Here is a 22,864-nt window from a genome sequence, read left to right on the forward strand (position 1 = left end):
GAAATATCGCGGTTATAAAACTAAACTGCGTGAAATCGTAAAAAGAAATGACAAGTTTGTATTCGAAACAATTCGTTAATCGTTCTTTGTGTAACGATAGGATTCCAATGGAAGGTATCACTTAGCTTTGAACCAAATACGACATATGCATGTGCAATAAATATCAGGTTGAACGGTCAGTCAACCATGCGACAAGCTTAGGTCCTTTCCCTTCCACCAAGGCCTTTAGTATACGTATATGTTGGCACAAAGTTCATGTGCACATAAAAACCCGTATTGGACATAGGTTACGCCTATAATGTACTATGTAGTTGGTCTAATCTGGGTGTGTTGTACGAATGTTATCGGTTGGCTATGATGTTGGATATAAAGTTGGGACAAATGTTTGTTATCTTTTGATATTGTAGTTATCTTGATACTTTATTTATTATTGCTGTGATATAATGTTATTTTAAAAGATTGAATCTAGCAATCATATCACCTTCGCAAGGGCGTTACAGAAATAACACCTTTTATCTTTACCAAAATAGGCTGAATTTCAGGAATAATATCTGAGAAGGTTCTTGTAATCAAAAAAGTTAGAATTGCTTAAATTATCTCTCTCTACGTGTATACTTCAGCATTGCATATTCTTTAGTACAAAGCGGACAGCGAGACTTTTCAATCCCACTACTACTTTAAAATATATTATCGACTACCTATTTTTCTTTAAAGAACCGTTAAGACAGAGATTAATTTCGTTGCTATCGACGTACGGCACCGCGGAGCGATTACTCTTTCATTGTCACTTGTTAAAAATTCACCAAAATCTTTTGTCCACAATTTCTTGTACAAAAACAAAGGGATTTCATAAGAATTTCTGGCCGTGACGTCACATTTTACTATCGTGTGAATATTGCCGGTGTAGTGTGTGACAAATTCTGTACCTCTACTATGATACACCGTACTTTACAAGACTATACACGGGTGAACTATTGGTAGGCTTATATTTATTCCACATGTGACTTTGGGAAGTATTTTTAACCTCTTCTACGTATGCTCTAGTCTACTTGTCATAAGGCTACCTCTATCTTGCTCCAAACTCAATACAGTTTCATAGCCTTTTCACCAGCTTACATACACTTATTGCTTTAAAGAATACCACTTATCGTAGTTTTTATATATTGACAAGTTTATTTGTTTTAGAGAAATATTAAAATTGAAATGAATACCTCTGAGGAATTTTTCATAGCCAGAACAAGCCTAGCTTGCTAACATAACTTAAACTATAACTACCATAGTCACTAACCACTGATGGTAAGCGAACCGAACGCGTGTATTCATTATGTATTCCCCTAAGTAAACATGGCTTGTTCAATATTAGGCTGAGAACATATGGCTCTGTGTAAGACGTATTTTATTAAACCGGGAGCACAAGTAAGCTTGGTTTCACGCATTTTAAGCATTCGCCACATACGGCCGAAACTTCTCAGGCGTCGCTTTTTATTCGCTTATTTTATATTGTACGTGTATAAATTAAAGTTGTTTACGGTCTCCCTCTGTGCCCTTTTAACTGTAATAAAATAAATTTTATGGGATTTTGTTTGTTCTTACTTTTGTATATGGTTTTATGGACAACATGTGTAGCGTGGTTGAGTTAGTTTGTTGAATGTCGCAGGTAATAGGCGTTTATAAAAGGCTACCACAGAACTATTTCGGTTTTCAAGTAAGAAAATAACATTTGAGACGAGGTCTCTATCTTAAGTAGATAAAGTATGGTATTTAGTTTGTATTGAGGTCTTCTTAACTTATCTATCGGTGACACCAGATTTTTCTTCCTTGATGACAAACACCCCTATATATTATTAAGAGAATATTTTTTAAGCTCTAGAAGAATACCATATCCATATATCATTCTTCTAAACCTACATATTTAATCTACAAAAGATCTGTCGGAAAATGTAAGTAAACAGCGAAGATCTAGCGATACATAAAGATTGACTCTTAATAAGAAATTCTTAGAAATGTTGCTAAATGTTACATGTTTAACATTTTTATACATGTAAGGATTTTTTTATACCTGGAAAAATGACCCATTGAAATATTTAATGAACAAGGATTTTTCAAATATTAGGTATAAAGATTTATTTCGTATCAGCTACAGACAAGGTAGTTGATGTCAATATCCTTTAAGCTAAAAAAATCAGCTTAGTGTACTTACATGAAAGTGTTGGTTGACTTTTTCTGTAAAAACGTTTATATTTGAAACATAAATTCCATAAAATATATTAAAAATAAACTACCATATTAAAGCGATTATTGTACAGGAGTTCGCTTACAACAACGAATGTGAAGAATCGAGACAACTACAAAAAGTTAGATAGGTACAATGTTTCATCCAGCATTATCAAATAGCAATATCGAATATGTGTGATATTTTGTATTTTTTTATAAGTTTCTAAAAGTAACCTTCTAACTAAATAGCCATAATAAAGTAAGCATTTTAAATAAGCTTGTTTATAGAACACTATCTACGGGTCCACAGCATTATGGAGTCGCTAGCGTAATGTCCATAAAAGTGTCGAACGTTTTCAGTATCTAGATTAATGTTATGTGTCCTAGACGCCGAGTACTTAGCTCTGTGGCTAACCTTTTAATAGATTCTCTATTAACTTGTTACATTATGATGTCGTTGTGTTTTGACTGAGTTCATTTGCTTAAGATTTTCACTGTCACTGTCCATATTTTGTAGTTCTATAGATGTTTACAACATGGCTTTGACGAAATAAAATATTTATTTGCTTACTCAAAATTTATTGTGTGTCGCGAAGAACCACTACTAATTACTGGTTTATTACAATAATTCGTGTACGTATTAGTTCTTTTTTGTTCTAAACGGTTTTCGAGCCCATGACTACCGTAGTACTTTGGTAGTTAGGCTGATGAAATACAGATATATTATGGCACTTTTCCAGACGGAAAATCGATCGTTAAACTGATAAGTGACATGTTTAAAATAGCATCATGAAATAGATTTCTTATACCACAGCAATTTCTTTAATTGAGTAAAAGACAGTAAAATACACCGGAATTGATGACAATAAATGCCTGTTACAATGACATATGCATGAATATCCATGATACCAATAATTATTGAAGTCACGAAAAGTAATTATTATAAGCTATGAAGCATTTAAATCCAATAAAATTGCATTAATCGGTCAATAAACTTGTTTAGGAAATTTGTAGCGCACATTCCATAGTTCGGTAGCCAGAAAGTGGTTTTTGAACTGAGCGTTTCTGTGTTTGAAAGAGCTTGGGGTAAATTTAAAGGTTTTTTCGGTGCTTTAACAATTGATTGTTCAAGTTTATGAGAAGGAGTAATAAATCATGTAGAGCAGTTTTTTTGCCACTACCTGTCTTCTGTTGTGGAAATGTCATAAGGCCCTAAACGTCATAATGTGGATGTTATGATACTCTCATAACTAAAGTCTATAGGGATGCATTCTTCGCGTCATGAATATCAATCTGACTAAGTCTTTATGTAAGTAATCGGAAGTGAACTGCGATATTTACATTCAATTGCTTGGGAAAGTGCTGATTATGTGATTACTTTATAATCAGTGCTCGGTTGAAAAGTAATTAGAATGGGCGACGGAAATACAAGTAAGTGCGAACTAGAGGCTTGAAGACGTTTTTTAAATTGTTGAGCCACGTCTTATTTTGAGCATATTTAATAATATAATTTATGTAAATGAGCGGTTTTTAACTAAAAGATTTATTGCATCTACTAAAATCTATTATTTGAAACCTATTTTTTAACTCAATATTAACCGATAAAGCAAATTTCGTATGAGTGATGCAGATGATTTACTAAAGTAAGTATTAAAGGCGTTTAGATCCTAAACTTCGTTTAAACTAAATCAAGAATTTCAAACATGCCCAGTCTTTGGATATTTTGTAATTAATCTCGTATAAAACGTGTAAGAGGGCTGTTGAAATCCTGACCGGTGGTCGATATTGTTAGGAACTATTAAACTGAGAGAAATAGCCTTCACTAACTTACTCTATCTAGTATCCTTCTCGAGAGCTCCCGTGTACTACAACGATGTAACGAGAATGGAATAGATTCCTTAAAACGTACTTATTTAAAACAATTATTTAAATAAAATGAAAAATTATGCACAAGACATAACGAATTTTAGATATTGGTATTTATTTTGAAGTGAAATATATTATTAATTGTATTTTGAAGGAATTAGGAGTTTTTTGTTGTGTGTAAAATATCTTGACGGCTTTAAAACAATGTATTCCAGAGAACAATTAATTTGATAAATAAATTCTGCACCCATGTAAAAATACCGCAAAATATCGAGTTATAAAGCTGGTAGCTTTTTCTTTTTTGCTAATCTCCTAATAAATACAAAAATAAAAAAAAACGTGTGTCCAACAATAGGGATTCAACACTGAAGAAGATTTAAATTCCGCTTAGATGTCATTGCCTCTTCATAATACCCTACATCCTTGCCTTAGTACGAGCTGCGTTGTTTCAGTAGTTAGTTCCGCCTCTGACGGTCTTTACTGCTCGAGTTTGTTGCAAAGCCAGGCGAGTACATTCGTTATGTGATCCAACAGACCTTCGCCACCTTACGGGATTGCACCGAAACAAAGGTACGGTCAGTAGCGAACGCTATTAAATACATTTTGATATTCAAAACCCCTTTACATGCCTTATTGTGAGCATAAACTTGGCTATTTGGGTTTCTCTATGAAATCGAGTATTCTATCTCTGTTTTTGGTTATGTGTATAAATGAGACAACACGACGTAACGGAACAATATATAAGCGAGTTATAGTTCATCATGCGAAAGCTCTGAAAAATGTTTCGATTGTCTGAAACAGGTGGCTAATTATTCAAGTGCGTATGCTCTGATTGTATAATTATTCTGAATGTCTTAGCTATTTTTGTTGCAATCTGTACATTGTGTACGACAAATACTAACTACAGTCTAGTGTCGTATCAAATAGGATTAAAAGGCACGATACGGTTTGGTTTAAACTAGATTATGGTTCGTCTTATGAAATAAATCCGTACTAATGTAATAGAACTGAAGATATTGTTTGTGCAATTTAACATCAGAAACTATTGGACCGATATGGATAACTGTTTTGGTATAGAATGTCAATTCTGATACGAAACCGTTTCTAAGTAACGCTACCGGTTTTTTAGTTATGAGGATTTGGTAGTAGTTTAACCTTTGTATAAACTACCAGTAGTTTTTTATACCCAGGTATAAAGTTCTATAATGGGATATTTGACATGCTTATTTCCTGCTTCATACCTAAATTACACTTGAGTGCTTGTTATAAGCATTCTCACAGATTCCAAGAAAATTAGCCAACGGACAATGAATTTTGTATGCTTTATGCATTTTTCTCAAAGGTCACAACGTCTTATCAACAAATTGATTGTTCGTGGGAGTAGTATTTCTTTAATTGGATGCTTATTTTCTTTAAGAATTGAATGCCATTGAACTGATAACTTAGATTACAATCAATATGCTAACGAAAATAAAATAGAGGTAAACTAATGTTTGTTTATGAAAAGGTAGGACGTTGTGTTTGTTATCTATGACTTCTTGCAGTAATAGAATATATTTTAAGTGTCGCTCGTTGCATTGTACATGCATAAATAAAAACTACGCTTTTCCCTTAGGCGTAGGCAGACACTAGCGTAGACCACATCAGTGATGCCTACGAAAAAGGTCTCGTGTATAGTACTCGTAACCGCCGGTCCTGTATGCCAAGATGCGTGGACGTAAACGTAGCAAGGGATGTTTGGAAGAATCATACTAAGTGGTGTTCTTTGACCTCTGCCTACCAAATGTATCTAAACTTTATGGTGTTACACAGTATGGCACGGTAATTAAATACTACGAGAATATATAAGTACTATATAATTAGGTACCAAAACCGCAAGTAACTTATTGTCCTACCATGTGCACTTTAGTTAGGAACAAGTTTCCGAAGGCCCGCGTTGTATGTAACCTGTACTTTCGCAACTGACCAGTCATTCTGGCTCAGGGGTTCCGAACTACTATGCGGAAAAGAGATAGAGTTACATGTCAGATAGAGACAGCAATGGTCTTTTGCAAGACTTGGTGATAGTACGAAATAGAACCTGGATGTGGTCAATTTAATTTTGTTTACGGAAATTTGTTCAAAGCAACTATTAATACTACTACACGACTTTTTTTAGAGATTATGGAATCAACAACACTAGTTACTATATTCTAGATAAATGAAGATATGTATAGCTATATTAATGTGATATCTTTCATGTCTACCATCTATATGACTAGATATTAGCGTTAGACAAGAGTTTTTTCTTACTTCCTACATTTTTGAAAAAAAGGTAGGTAAAACTTGCGACGACAAAAAAATCCAAAACATTTGCACAGAAGTTTATGAAATTTAATTGTAAGTACTGACCTTGGTTCCGGCAAAAATGATTGACGAAAAATCCAAGACACTGTGTGTACGTAAACGAATGGGAAACTACTTTTCTACTGACAGCTCTTCTACCATTTAACTAATGATAATGTATATGAATCGTCAGCATAGTACCTACGTAGAAATACGTGATAGATCCAGTGTAAACAAGTCTTTAGGGCACGTACACAAATGTGCAAATACGTGACGTCCCTAGATTATAGACAGTTGTATCATTTCGGTCAATGGTTTCGATACTAAAATTTTTTGGGTGGCAAAAATAATATAGCGAAAGGGCAGCTAACCTAAAGCCATGATGTTATGCGACTTGCTTGAACCAATATGAGACGATGAGAAATATAATAATCCCGTAAATTTCGTTCATACTAAAGTTAATAATACACAAAATGTTGTCCTAAATAAGCGTGATTTGAGGAAGATATCCTCGTTTTAGAATTCACAAACAGAAATCATGCCAATGGCGGCCCCTATAATTTGAAACCTTCTTCGCCTTCACTCGTCTCAAGAACAATAACTTAAGAATTTGCACGTCCTATGAGAAAAATAATCCGCGCTTACATCAACGATAACTATTACCGTAAACAGAATGTCTAGATAGGAAGCAATTGAGTAAAAAATATGCACAATGAAATCCGGAAATGATACTATTGATCTCGTGATAAACTTTGGCACAAACATAACAAATTCGCGACGATAATTCTCTATAGTTATTGTTATATTATTATATTTAAAAATAATATCATAACTTAAAAAGAATTTGAAAGGAAAATAAACTACGATTACAATATTCTAAGAAAAACATCGGAACAAACGCACGGTCAGTGCCGCATTCACCGGCCCGTAACAATTGAAAGTGTTTAATTACCAACTAACTGTTAGTAATTTCTACCGACGACGCAATAGTTATGTGGTATTATGTATTTACGAGTACATTGTTTTGTTAAGGCGCATAACAAATATTACAACACGATACGATGATAGCTACACAGTTTACTGCGAAGTTCTGTTTACGGTTACTCTGAGCAGGATATATTAGGTATAATATTATGAGTATCCTTAAGTCTCCTTTCGTCTGCTAGCTTAATCACAAATATTATTTTTTACGTGTGTTTTATAAAACGCTTCCACAAAAACCTTTTCATGTGCAAAGGGGTGATGCATGTAAAATTATTTTTAACTATCAGTTAATCATTTTTTGATTGCAAGACCTGGAAGTCTATTCGGGTGTATACCAGTGTTCCCTATAATATTTTATCCAAATGATAAATTATTCAACACATCATTTTTATTAATAAAAAGCATATAATTTGACTTGCAATATTTCATACACTGCGGCCAAACATTGATTAGCATCTTGTAAAAAAGATTTGGCACTTACCTCTTCTTCAACCGCAACATCTTCTATTATGTCATTTTCCGAACTCATAATGAAAAGTCTTTCGTTGCAAATCAGAAAAAGTGTCCAACTTTAGTTAGAAATTCATTAAACTCAAAAACTGAATTTAATTATTACTTTAAAATACATTGAGTTGATTGTAAATTGTTAAAACAGGTGTTAGAGAGTTTCTAGTGTATCTTCCGTTCTGTGTAACATCGCGCACTAATGTTAATCTACATTAACTGCGTTATGCCGAACATGCACGTTTTATTAGTGATGCGCCTAATACAATACTATTCGATTACTATCAGAACGAATATTTTGTCAAATTGGTAACGCATGGCTCAGTAGTTAAGGTGACGCCGTTGCGATGTGATTAGTTGGATCGATTTTGACAAGGAATAAAGATCTTCTAATGAATTTGTAAAAGAAAACGAATCTACATGATAAAGGTGAAATAAAATGTTTTAGGCGGTGAAAAAAAATATACAAAAAAATAAATATTTTAATTAAAAAGCGTGACATTGATTTCGACTTCCATATTTCCACGAAATGTTGAAATTTGTTTGTCCTTTGCTTCATAAAGGTATTCTTCGAACCATGAAATAAATGAATTTATAAACCTTAAGTACAAGACTGTACTTGATATAACTTTGTCGGGATATTTCACCAGACGGTAACTAGTGAAGGACGATCGTTACAAAATGTACCAATGAGGAATTTTCTAATTATTATACACAGGAACTTATATAGAAGCCGAAGTAAAACCGATATTATACTAAATATGATTTGATGTTTTTATGCCTCCTAGGTTCGTGTGTCAGTGTCTGTCGCCAGTACGGATCACGATGTCCTAATTTTGTGTTTTGAAATTTTAATGCTTGAAAGTAATGCGTTTTGATCAAAGTGAACTATGGTCTAAATTCCGAAAGTAGGTACCTATTTATTATTTTTGACTGTTCAACATTTCAGATTCCTTAAAAGTATCAACACTGAAATTAAATTCTAACGTGTCAACATTCCATAAGCAAAAAAATCGTCAACCGCTAAAAATGTCTTAATCCAATGGACGTTTGATAAATTTTTCCAGCACAAAGTCAATCACAAAGTGCTGGCAGCATCGACGGGTTTCCACCGAAAAATGCATCGTCGAAAAAACCGTTTTCGTTGTAAAAAACCGATGTTAATCCCCTGATGTGTTTCGAGTGACGAAAGCACTAGTAATCTTATTTTCTGCGCAAATTGTTTTAAAAGCTTTATTTTGAAGGAAAAACGTTCCTGTTACGGCAATCAAAATAATTAATATTGTGCTGTTTTTGCTATTAAAATCAAGCCAGTGTTGAGTAAAAGGTTTAGTGAAAGTGCATCAATATTCCCACTTATTGTCAGTACGTAGTTTACATAGGGAGTACGCAGAGGGTAATGGTTTCAGCAACGATATCGTTTGATCGGCGATATATAGAAGAACTTAGCATTTTGGTACTTGTTAAAGTTTAAAGCTATGAAAGTTACTTTTTCTTTTAGATTTTACTTACATATTATGTGCGTGAAATCATGTGTTAATTCAATAAGGGTAGACAGAAACTAGAGAAACATCGCTTACTGCTTTTGACCTCAAGTTTGAATTTTCGTGGTAAATCTAGAACGAAGCTAACATTATCATGAGAAAAAAATTGTTGCAGCAGGTATTTTGAAACTGAGTCAAAGGGGTGCAAAATGAAATCAACAACTAAACGGGTGTCAGTCAGTGATATCTATAATCTATATCTTTCTACCTATCACTCAAAACCTACACCGACATTATATTAAATTGGACAGGCACTCTTTCAACAGTCATGCCCTACCACGACGGTCTTTTAGTGGGGAGTCAATGCAATGTTACCAAGCATTCAGTTAGACCGACCACTCGAGTTCAGTACCTTCACGAATATATCATTATATAGTATAGCCTTAGGAGTTTGATCAAAATGTGTGGGGAAATGGGTAAGGCAGTTTTGAGGGCGTTGACGGGAGCCCTGTTGTGCGGCCTTGTGTCTGATGCAGCGTACCTACAGGTATGTATCTAAATTAATTTTTAGAGTATTCTTAAATATACCGAATATTCGTTAGTCTCTTGCTTGTATAAGATTTTTTTGGATAAAAGTGGATAATGTTCTGCATTTGTCTACTTTGACTTTTCGCTAAGATGCCTTTGATAGTCTTTTTCATTAAATGGAATTGGAAGAGATAGTTACGTATATTTTAATGCTTTGATAGTCTCCTAAATAAGCATAGTAGATCTCATTTATTGTACCGTTGAAACAGTAGGTACTAGCTTTTATACCAGTGAATTGGACCAGGGACCTTTCGAACGATTATGCAAGGAACGGGAAGGTATAATAAAAATGAAGATAGATTATCTTATAGATTAACAACATTTTACTATATCTGTGTGATTGAATTCAAGTTATTATAAAAATAATTTAATATTAAGAATTGAAATATACGTATGTTTATTATAGTTTGCAATACTATCTAGTACAATAATGTGAAATCCCTTGGATAAATATATGCAGAGTAATTTTGTATTGTTTAATTCATTATTACACAATTTTATTTGCAAAGAAAAGAAAGTAGTTGGTTTTGACATTTGATTTATTGCCTCATAGCAAAACGTGAATGACTTTTATGAACCAAAAGCTGTCGTATGTGATTGAATACTTGCATTTTTTTAATTCATAGTAACTTTGATATTCATTGAATAATTCGGATTGTAGCTTTCTAATCTAAGATACAACGGGACCAGTTGGTAGATTCATTTGAAGCCTATAATTAAGATTTTATTAAATACCGTGAATTGTCTTAGCAATTGCTATTTATATTTTCACGATTGACAGAGTTTAATCTTAGCTAGTCACATAAAAAATCAACATTAGCCAAGTAAATGTTTCCTTGTGGAAAAATCGAACCAATAATTCCGGCGCAGTAGTACAAATGTTGCGAACACTTTAACCACTGCGGCAAACGTGACATCTAGCTAACGCACCGCTAGTTTCATATATCTTTTCCTCGAACCCCTTAGAGATACAGGTATAACATTATTTTATAGTACTTTATTTGCTTGTACAAATGACGTACACATCCCACAGGACACAACGTAATACAGTCGCGATTACACCACGTGGTGAGCAAACAAATATTGTTGTTCAAACATCTGGTCCAGTCAATAATACTGTTTGTTAAGGCTGTTTGTCCCTCTCGTGTTTTCGGTACGTTTCGTTATTTTTTTAGTACGGATACATTAGGGACAACAAAGTATTTGTTGAGTTTGTTTGATTTGTGTTCGTTGTAATTGTGGAAACGGAAATTTTTGATCGTTACTACGGAGGTTTGTTCAAATGTATGTTTGTACAAACACGTTTTCAAGTATTATGTAATTCTTAGTAGATGATGTGATGAGTTGCTGGCAATATTTAATTATGTTTGGCCAAAACTAACTTCATGTAGGTGTCATTATACCCATAATATTTGCCTTCTTATTTCTTTTTTAATAATTGCACGTTCGTGTAACAAAACTGTATAATGATGGCCTAGAATTTGCGACTACAACAAAGATATCGTAATCAAGACAAAGTTCACTTCAAAATAAATACCAGCAGCCTAATCAAATTACCTTTATTTTACAGCCAAAATTCTTCACATTAGCATGCAAATAAGAGCGTAATAATTTTTGAAACTTTTCAAATAATTGCATAGTTCAAAGGCGCAAGTTGTTCAATGTTTCAAGTAGAGTTATTACAATAAAAGGGTAGCCACTCGCGACCTTAAAATATCTAGTTGGTATAACTCGGCCCCTCATAAGGGAACGCTAACTTTTGCAATTTTCCTTTCAGCTGGGCTCCCTGGAGGCCTTCAAAGGCGAATTACTGTTGGTTAAATTTACTCTCATTTTCGTCGGCAAGCCTGAGGAAGGCCTGTTTTTTAGTTTTATTTCTTTGATCAAGCCTCTCAAAGTGGAAATTGTTTGAAACTTGGTTTCGTCCAAGAATTGGTATTCAGGAGTAATTTTGCAAATTCGCACCTCTAGTGTTGCTGTTATATTTTTCTTTTTCTTTGAGTTTCTTACTTTCTTTTTGTTAATTTAGCTGAACTCTGATGTTTAAGGGTGCTCTTATGAATTCAATTTAGTTAATGGGTAAACTCTAGGCATTAGCGCACCTCTAAGCGGATTACGCGAATAGGGTTAAGTATGTTAGTGATAACGTAATTGGTTCGTATTAAAAGTAAATAAGTTCGAGATGTTGAGAGAGTAATCGTGCTGAAAACTATCATAACATAATCTAGATTCTGTTTAAGTTCTAATAAGATAAGTATTATCTTTAACACAATTTTGTTTTTCTTAATTATTGAGCTCTGAAGCAGTCACCGTTTTAGTGCTCTATATACTAATGAGACTTGTTTAGCTCGTAACTAGCTATTAATTTGTGTTAAAAATATATTTGATAAAAATTCGTCGAACGTAGGTCAAATAGCAAGGGATTAGAATTTAATATTAAAGCTCGTAACATAAAATCTTTGAAATTAAAGTTTTTATTCGCACAAGTGTCTAATTAATAATTTAATGAAGAGACTTTTAAACAACCGAGTCGTAAAAAGAAGGTGAAAGGGTGAATGTTTTTATTAGTTATATTTATATATCATAGGTATATTACAAGTAGATTACAGGTATGTAAACTTATAGTTCTTGTCTTTTGTTTAGTTCATAACCTGGTCTCATAATATTGTAACAAAATACGAAGTCCTGCTGGGTGGGTGCTTCAGTGCAAAATAAAAAAAATGAAAAGACTAAAGTACTTCCTTAAATTTTTTATTCGTTCTTAAAATTCGGCAAACAATATTCTTTACATAATTCTGAGTTGCTTTAAACATCGGCATTGGCAAGTATCGGAAGCATTTTGTGTTACAAAACCGACAAGACAAACGGGTACAGTCTTTAGTAATAACTAGATCTAGGCTTATAAATTTTCGAGAATGTCCAATAGGTATTGCTTAAGGTTTTAAGCGAGAGGTTTACTCGACGTACACGGAAACCTTTCTCTTAATAGTGTATAATTGATATTCCATTAATTTGTATAGCTTTTATGTTTTACGCAACGGTGTTACATGAAATTTGGAAAGTACTGCTTGCCTAAATGGGAACGTATGGACATATTGTTCCGTATACGTTTTCTTTGTTTGACACCTTAGTGTCATTTTTATGCACAATGACATTTAATAGAACATTTGAAATTTTATTTTTTACATAAGTAAGAGATAAGTTGGACTCTCATATGCAAGATTGGTCACATGTTACCCTAAACAGAGATGTTAGGAGAAAAGGGAGCCTAGAGATCCTATGATCCTCTGCAGTGGTACAATTCAGACTGATAACAATGGTGATGGACTTAATTGTTATATAATTTGCAAAGAAAATAAAAGGATACTTTTACGAACATTCGCAATACAACGGCAATATGCGATATAATACGAAGCTCGAAAGTCTCCGGAAATATAACAGTGCGTTGGGAGTTCCGGTGCACTCATGCTTTTTCTGGATAATACTTATTTCGAGTTAACATTTTTTAGTATTACCAATGTTCCTCATCACTAAATCGGGTCTACTTACATAGTAAGAAAACAGTTTCAAAACTATCTACAAGCGTGTTTTTTTAGTCATTGTTTGCGTAGTCGCCATGCTGTCTTGGTCGACACATGTTCGACTTCCATATGAAACAAAATACATCCAAAAAGTGGTAATATTTTCGATCTAATATTTTATAAAAAAAAACATTAATCAGAATAATGTTGTATTTTCTAAACAAAATACCAAACAGAACACACGCTGACCACAATTAAAAGAAAAACAATGTAGGTACGTAATAACGGGCTTACTTAGTGGGTCCCTACTCCAACAACGATCAGATAACCACAATAATAAGACCTTGTGCGTTATCGTCCAGTAAAATTGTTACGACTATTTTATGAGGACTAAGTAAATTGTATTTTTTAATTAGTTTGGGGTAGTGAAGAATTGGGTCAATTGTTTTTGGGGTAATGATACTGTAAATTGTCTTGGATTCGTACGTAATGTAATACTACGTGTAATTAGGGTTGTGTGCTAGATTGTGCTTATTTCAGTATGAAACAGATTAAACAATCTCACAGCTACTGTCTATTTCAAGGACCTTCAAGGACCTTCAAGAACCAGAAACTAAAGTTTATTAGCCTGAGTTTTATATTTTCATTTTAGCAAATGAGCATGAGTGTGTGAGACTGTGATTGTTTGTAGAGGCAGAAAAAGAGTCATCTTTTTCGTATTTTTCGTCACTGTAATTTCATGATAGTGTATGGCTGATTGGAACATAGGTGCAAATATTTTCCTCCTTACAATAAAAAGGTTAAAAACCCCACATTATCAACGAACATTGCCTTTAGATCTTTCGAGTTGCATTTCGGTGCGGCTGCGCAACTCCGGGCGTCCGTGACAGCGCATGCGTGCGTTGATCCCCTCTCACTAGCTGCGGAACTTGCGACATCATGCGAATTTAGTTTACTTTATAAATGTTAGGATATAATCTTAATGTTTATTTTGTAATGCATGCATAAAATATTGTAAATAGGTTGACTTTATGTTTAAATATTTTTTTCGATTAGTCAATTATTTGATGAAATACGTCCACTTTTTATTACATTGTGCGAAGAATGCTGATTGAAATGCTTAATTTTTGTTTTATTTCATAGAGAAAAACACGTTACCCGTATTTTTGTCATGTTTTTTTTGACACTATTTAGCGTGATTGGTCGTCATAAAAATTACTATAAGAAAAAATATTTACAAACATTCTTTAGAAACATTTAGTCGATCGATTTAAGAATTTTTATTAAGGAAGTAATAAATATCTCAATAAAACTCACACAATACCAAAATATAGTACTTACAGTAGGTACCACAAACGCAATGCAAACATTTTGCGCCGAACTTTCGCTGCGGCCTCAATAACACCGGTTAACTAAATAACTGTAACAGTCACGTTATGTAAGAAAGTCGACGATACACATACTGTGTCGTAATCCATTTGTAACGGTGTCACGGTCGGCCATTGATTGTTGCTCTCAATTAAAGGGCGAGTGTATAAAGGTTGATGTAGTTAGTATGTCAAAAGAAATTAATGATATGAAAAGAGAGGTTATGATGATTGAGTACTGTAGTGTGTAACTTACTAGTGCTTAAACTGTTTAAAGTTTTTTGTCACCATGGCTTAGAAGTCTGGTTGGTCGTCACGCTGCATTCACAGTGGCAGAAAGTCGGGGTACTTTGCTCATGGAATATATCTGTAAATAACTGTGATTGTGCTGCGTTCATTCTTTTTATGCTTGTACAAATCTCCTTTAATTAAGACGAGATCTTATTGTTTCCGGCGCAATTAACGAAAAATACATATTTAATCTCAATTTAAGATATTTAATTTACACATTTTGTTCCAGCAGTATGACGCATACGAGCCAGTACCTTACCATCAAGCAGTGGTTCGTCCCAAGCCTCTCCGTGAGCATGAAAAGCCTCAAGACCTCCGCAATGTGCCCGGCACGCCAGGAGTCGACTTCCCGATATACCATGAAGTTCCGGAGACAGGGTTCTCTTGCCACCACGTGCCGGCCACCCCGGGAATGTACGCCAATGTAGAAACTGGATGCCAGGTACGTTTATGAAAAGAAGTCTTTTCGATTTTTGTAAATATCTATGTTTTTGTCTTCAATCTATTAATTTTTATCAAGTCAGAATTTTGTTTTAAAGTTAGTTGTTTAATTTTTCTGTTCCTTTTCAATGTTAATTAAATTTTCCTATTTAATATTCAGAAATCCCAAACATATTTTCTATGGAAGTAGATAGGGGCCAAATAATAAATACCAAATACAATAATATTCTCAGTATTATTCCCATAGTCATCGTACATGTTCACTCTATATTGATTACGGTAATATTCCCTAAAGTGCAATTATCCAGTTAATTACTTTTGCATAATGCTATTACGGTTGATAGAATATTGATGGCCTCTAAAACATAATATTATAACTAAATTATAACTCATTCAGTCAATTGTGCGATGTTGAACAAGCAATGAAACAAACAGTTTGATAATATGACTGTAAATGTTTGCTGGTTCATTGAAATTATTGTAATAGACCACAATATTCATTGAATTAATATTGGGAAATTAGCAGACTGAATGGCTGTATGTGAATATTTAAATACATTGAGAGCATTAAGTTAACTATAATTGCCACTGTATACATATAGAAAGACAATGCTCCGTGCAATGTTTATATTGCAGACAAGTGTACAAATATTATAAAATATACCAGTTCGAGTAGAAACATAAGAACTGACGATTTGAAACAGTCTAAAATAAGAAACACTACACTATAAATATTTAATTTAAATAGACGCTTAACGAGTAGACTAGTGGTTAGGACCATAGTAAGATAAAATATTTGTCTAAGCAAAAAGCTTGAGGGAAAACCAGCCAGTAACAGCCTAAATTACGTTATTCAACGCTTTAATTTCGCATTTCAGTCCTCACAAAAGTATTATTCTTCAGATTTAAAACCAGCGCAATAAACAGCGTCCAAATTACTAATTAAGCGGCCTGCATTCGCCCCTCACATACAAAACAGTATGATTTTAATTTACGTATATTTATAAACCGTATAAAAATCCCAGCGCTTCGTATTTTACAGTGACACGCGTATAAAGTGAATTAAAATTCGAAACACATTTGCGACCTCATATTTCTCTAGTAAATTCATTAAAGTCGGATTGCAGTTACTGCGATCACAAAACAAGCAAAATAATTTATTTGCGTGACCATTCTCAGAATATTGGATCAGTATATTTATTTGAGTTATTATTCGCGATTTGTTAGGCTTAACGAGTTTTTAAATAATCTTCATTTTATTTTGTTTTACTATGAGCTTATTTTGACACTTATCCCTCTCTATTACAACATACACTAGCGCCATCTGCTTATAGAATCTGAACTAAAACTGACTATGGAAAAGAAAATGATACCGAGTCAATAATAGCACCAATTTAATTGAATTAAAACGTTTAAAGAGTAAAGCTTTGAAACGAAATATATCGTAGGAAGTAAGGTACAATGTGTCGGAAGATTTTAATAAAGTCCGTAGAGGAAGATAGCTAGGACAACAGTGCCAGTTAGCTAATCACAGTTTTGCCTATGCTTATGAGAAAGAAGTGTTATGAATTATTGGCATACAGGCCATACAGAGTTATTGTAATACACAAATTAGTCTAAAATCAGTTTATCCTCCGTCAAGGCTTTGCGCCGGTTTAAATTAGCCACAGCGGCTAATGATAGATGGACATTGTGCAGATTGAAGCTCTGAAGCCTACGGATAATAGTTCGAGTGATTTATGCGCCGTCCTATATTATTAGGATTAGTACTAGGGTTAAACGTATAGCCCTATGTATTATATGTATAGAAGTGATATCAGATTAGTTTAATATCCGTATGCGTGATCAATAGTGCGAACCGAGACTCCGATTTGGTGGCTGTGTGATTTGAACGGGTCGACTGATTCCTCAGACACAAAGTGATGTTGACTATGGTTTTTGTGTCATGTTTTTAGAACTAAAACCAAAATATTTCGAAATTATGTAATTAGAACTCGGTAGCAGGTTAGTAGGTACATTAATAATTTTAAATGCGATGATTTTGAATGCTACTTAGCGTCAACCAATACGACCATTAACTTAGAAATAACGTCTATGTAGACAGAAAGACTTTAATGTACTTATATGAAAAAAATCCGTCAAGCATACTTCAGGCGGACTATTTTGATACCAAGCTGTAGCTCTATCTTTATTTCAAATGGCAAGCGCTCTATATATATACATATACATATATATAAAGCCTGTACTATAGAGAGTTCCAAATCGCGCTACTGATTTTGTAAGCATTAAGCACGAACGATACTGTCGCAAATTTTGATATACAGTGAAGGAAGCACGTTAAGTTAATTAAATGTCAATCCAGCTCTTGACACGTAGCGACGGTGTAAAGCTTCACAAGCATATTCTTGGTCTAGACTTTACACTATGTCTCAATAGTTTGAGAACTTCGCCTCGGGAGCGTTGCTAAAATCATTGAAGGAATTTCCATGTATGAGTAGAGCTTGCTGTAATATTCTGTGAGATTGGTAGCGATAAATTGACTTGAACTACAAGTACCATAACAGGAAAATGCCTTTAGATTATAACTAGAATAAATTAACATGTAATAAATTTCCTGGTTATATGTACTTAACAGAATTTTACTAACAGGAAAGTAAGATCCAAGCAGTTTAATCTGGTTTGAAGCTAGATAAGTCTTTAAGTACCTCGAAATCTGCAAAAGAAATATGTACTTACTTCGTCGTATATTTAATGGAACCATGCGTCCCTTTTCTACCTACTGTAATATTCATTAAACATGTCAAATTTTGTTTTACATCAAAACAATAGAGCGACGTCACAAAAGGGTGTGTACACAACGTAACATAAACAGCCAAACAACTGTTGAAAGCCGAGGTGTTTACACGTATATCTTTTGTTATGTCCTTACCTTTAGTGCCTTTAGTTAAAGGTTGCATGGTGTAAATGTCAAGTGTTTTGTTTGGAAAATCTTTGGGTGATGAATTATTTGGGTGTAGTATTTTTGGCTTTACGAACTGGAACACGTATTATTGTGCAATTTTTTTTAATTTCAATGTTTTTAATGATAGCACATTTGAGCAATTTTAGGAACGCTTTGCTAATATCATATTTTTTAACTAGCTGACCCACGCAACTTCGCTTGCGTCACGTAAGAGAGAATGGGTCATAATTTTCCCCGTTTTTGTAACATTTTTTACTGGTACTCTGCTCCTATTGGTCGTAGCGTGATGATATATAGCCTATAGCTTTCCTCGATAAATGGGCTAACTAACAGTGAAAGAATTTTTCGAATAGGACCAGCAGTTCCTGAGATTAGCGCGTTCAAACAAACAAACAAACAAACAAACTCTTCAGCTTTATAATATTAGTATAGATTAAAAGCTAAAATGCATGTTAAGTCTTTCGTCACACAGTAAGTAGCTACCAGTTTATTTTAAATGACTGTAAAAAAAATGTTGCACCTACAATTACGCCACTAAATAGCAAATATAAGCACTAAACCAGGTTAATTGAGATTAAACACGAAAACAATACCATTACACAAACAACTTCCTTATTATACAAAACATGGAGCAACTCCAAAAATCAAATTAAGCAACAGAAAACATTGGCTCACGAATTGATACGGTTCAATATTCGTACGAACTTTTCTCATCTAGCGTGTGTGCTGTCGACCGATTTATGATGCAAGATACAGTAGCAATCGCTTCTGCAATCTGCACTCACTGGGTTCACTCATACTTGGTACTTGCATTTTCCAATATAGTTTCCCAGTATCGTTTTTGGCAGCTTGTTCATTGAGAATTTCTAGATTAATAGAGTTTTCAATATTGAATTAGATATGTTACAATAGTTCAATGAAAAGCCTTTGACATTTTCTAAGCCGCAACAAAATTAAATGAATTTGATGACAAGGATAAATACGAAAAGAAAAAGATCCATACCAATCTATAAGAATACATACTAAGGTATAAAAAATCTAAAGTAAGAGGAAAGAAATAAATGTTTTCTACGCCATAACCCAAGTCAAAGTGTATGTAACAAAAATCCAGAAATATACTAATATTTATATCTTTTAATATTATATAATCTTAATCCTAAGAAAACTTAATCATATTTCTTTGGTCACAATAAAACGAAATCCAAAGTAGTGCGGCTAAATTATCATGGCGGGCCAATTCCACCTAATTGGATAAGTTCCGAGATATTGTATTATTACCTACTTCCACAAGGCTTCAGGCGTCGACACTAATCCAAAACTTATGATTTGAATCACGTTATAATTTAGTTAAATTAATAAAACTTTTGAGTAACGGTCGACTGTGAAAAAAATACCCCCTTTCTACACTGTTTGGTTATATAATTACTTGGAAACCTAACTTTCATAGAGTTGATTTAGTAAAAGTTCCTTATTAAAGTTTTTTAAGGTTTCCGTTTCCTAAAGGATCCCAAATTATTTTGTTGAATTTAATTAGTATGAAAAGTTTTCCGGGAAGTAAGAAAACGGGAACACGTGCATACTCCTAAGAGAACACGGCCTTCTGAGTAAGGCAAAGATACACTGGACTTTCTAAAACATACAACTTGTCAAATACTAAGAAGTTTATATTGAAAAGGCAATGTTTCTTATAATTGAAGTGCAAAGTTTAAACGAGATTAACTATTATGTTGTGTAAAAAAAAGTCTAAAGTTATTGTAAAGTTAAGAGAGCTATAAGATAATTGCTTCTGTTGTCTGAACGGACCGTCAATTGCGGTCTCGTACTCAGTTCTTGGCGCGAGCAAAGTGTTAGTTGGGTAAATCCCGTGGGACTATTTCCCGAAGTAACGCGGAATTATAACACGCACTGTGTGAAAAATAAACCGATTAAACAGTAGCTCGATTCTCTACTACTATCGACTACCGACCACCGACCTGTCATCGAAAAATTTTGAATGAAAATCTGATCAGCGCCTCTGACGGGCGTCGTAGGAAATGTTTTGGCAGTACATTCTAAATTTCAAAATTTCGGTAGGTAGCCGGTTGTCGGTAGTCTATAGTGGTAGAGAATCGAGGTACTGACGGCATACTCTATAATTCTTTGTTTTTAGGCCTACCACGTCTGCCACGACGGTCGTGAGGGTGAACAAGGAGCGTCGTTCCTCTGCACTAACGGTACGCTGTTCGATCAAGCCAAGTTCGCGTGTGACTGGTGGTACAACGTCGACTGTTCCAAGGCCATCAATTTGTACAAGTAAGTGCTGACTTTCTTAGTGAAAGTATTGAAAGGTTATTTATTTGGGGACAGTAATCACCATAAGCTATTATGAGGTTTAAAGTTGGAAATTTTCTCAATGTATCTCTCTTCTCGTTAAAACATCATTGTTATTTAATATATATCTTAACTGGGCAAATGATGACTAGGATTTTAGTCAAGCAGTTCTAGAAACAGGCGTCGATTGAAAGAACGGTTGCTAATTTGCAATGAAATTTGAAACCTATCCATTACTAGGGGTAACAAATGTATCAGAATTATCGATTTTTTTTAGATCACATCAGATCGCGTATTTTTTTTCAACTCTTAAAAGTATGGTAAACAAAACTTATGGGGAAAGTATAAAATAATCGTAACTTTGTTAACCAGGTTAAACGCGGACCCTTACCACAATCCGTTCCTGCCTAAGCCGAAGCCGGAAGAAGAAGTTTCTCACGGACACGGACATGGAATATTTTACAGGAAAATTTAAACACAATACATAATGTTGCAGATGCGTAGTGAAAATGGGCTTCTTGTTAAACGACTAGCAAATTCTTGCAGTTTCATATACACAAGAGCACTGGGAAACTAGTTGATCATGCTCATACTGTTGTCAGGGCAACTCCGAACTACACCTAATTAGATAAAACAACATTAGTGAAGAAAGAACAAGATTCTTTAAGACAAAACAAAGGTGTATTTTATCTAAAGTCCTATTTTTACTATCCGTCTGTGACTTGTATAAAATTCACAATCCGCCATCATTGTAGAAAATATCCTTTATCCATTGGATAACAATAAATTAAAAATACCTAATGTAAATTCAGAAAGCAATTTTGTAAATAAGGTAAACGCCTATTACACATATTCTTTATAGGATATGCACATATACATAAATCAAACGTTTCATTGTAGTTTTAGTTTGATATATATTTGTAGTTATTTAAGACATTTCATCGACCAATCAAACAACATTCATATAAGAATTTTGTAATTTATTTTTAGCTTCATTCTCATTCATTATTTCATTTTCGAAAGACACGAAATCAATAATATATTAGTATTCATTACGAAATACTTCCTTGGAATTAAGTTAGAATAGTAATTTTCAAGTTGTGATCAAACAAACCGCAGGATACATCCCTAAACTGTTCTTTTTCACAAATAAAATGTCTGCCTCTCTATTAAAACATAGTGAAATCTAAGTATCTAAACGTTTCGTTAGTTATCTAGATTTGGGTGTAAAATAAGGAAAAGAAGCTAAAGATCGTCTAATATAGACGTATCAATTTCAAATTGTCTTGTTACTTGTTTGGTCATAGCTTAACATTTCCCCGCAGTACTCACTGAGTAAATTACACTAGTAAGAATCGTCACATGGCCATAATCATGTCACCATATCATCCCATTTCGTTTATTGAGAATATAAAGTTGGCTAGATAAAAACTTTTGTAATATATTTTTAAACAATAAAATCCTACTTTCTTATTTATAAAGTTGTTTTAATTTTCTTCCATCTAAGTGTTATATTTTAGTTTAATGTGATACAGGAAATGTGACAAAAAGAGCATTGTAAACCTTTCAATCTTAGGTTCATATTCCACACACCAACCGTCGTTTAATGTCTTTTTTATTGATGGTGCGAATGAGGAGACCAACTGCTTCACCTCACGTACGTATGAACAAATGAAAACATCATCGAAGTTAGTTCTACGAACCTTTTCCTATGATCAAGATTGACAAGTCCACGTGGAAGATTGCCTCAATCATTGTTCTACAATAGATTTCCGAAGGCTGATTCAATTCATTACCCATATTGATCCTGTAAAGGGAAAATACAAAAAAGATCTTTTCCGTTCAAACGGTAACTTGTTACGTCAAACGTTCGTTGGGTAATTGACAGGGAAACAATGGTTGCTTGATAACGTCGACGGGAAATAAAAGTAGCCTTCGACTCGACGGCCAGGACGAGCCAGTTTTGTTGTTTGTATTGGGTGAAATAACGATGCGTATGGCAGAGAA

General features: G+C 33.8%; 2 protein-coding genes across 3 annotated transcripts in view; one reads left to right on the forward strand and one right to left on the reverse strand.

Moving 5' to 3' along the window:
- The window catches only part of LOC142973961 (synaptic vesicle glycoprotein 2C-like), a 91,878-nt gene extending 83,761 nt beyond the window's left edge, over positions 1-8,117 (reverse strand). The window contains exon 1 of the mRNA XM_076115999.1: positions 7,871-8,117. Within this exon, the coding sequence (XP_075972114.1) occupies positions 7,871-7,918 (48 nt within the window). The 5' untranslated portion in view covers positions 7,919-8,117. The remainder of the gene's footprint in view (positions 1-7,870) is intronic.
- A 1,625-nt stretch (positions 8,118-9,742) lies between these two features.
- Positions 9,743-22,338, forward strand: LOC142973962 (uncharacterized). 2 transcript variants are annotated; one of them, XM_076116002.1, is made up of 4 exons: positions 9,743-9,924; positions 15,377-15,586; positions 20,697-20,839; positions 21,230-22,338. In XM_076116002.1, exons 1-4 carry the CDS (start codon positions 9,838-9,840, stop codon positions 21,330-21,332), a joined length of 543 nt encoding a protein of 180 aa, XP_075972117.1. In that variant the 5' UTR covers positions 9,743-9,837; the 3' UTR covers positions 21,333-22,338. The 2 variants fall into 2 exon arrangements, with proteins under 2 accessions (XP_075972117.1, XP_075972116.1); XM_076116001.1 differs by having other exon boundaries at positions 9,744-9,924; positions 15,374-15,586.
- The last annotated feature ends 526 nt before the right edge of the window (positions 22,339-22,864 follow it).

The sequence above is a fragment of the Anticarsia gemmatalis genome, chromosome 7 (genome assembly GCF_050436995.1).
Source record: "Anticarsia gemmatalis isolate Benzon Research Colony breed Stoneville strain chromosome 7, ilAntGemm2 primary, whole genome shotgun sequence".
NCBI classification, from domain to species: Eukaryota; Metazoa; Arthropoda; class Insecta; order Lepidoptera; family Erebidae; genus Anticarsia; species Anticarsia gemmatalis.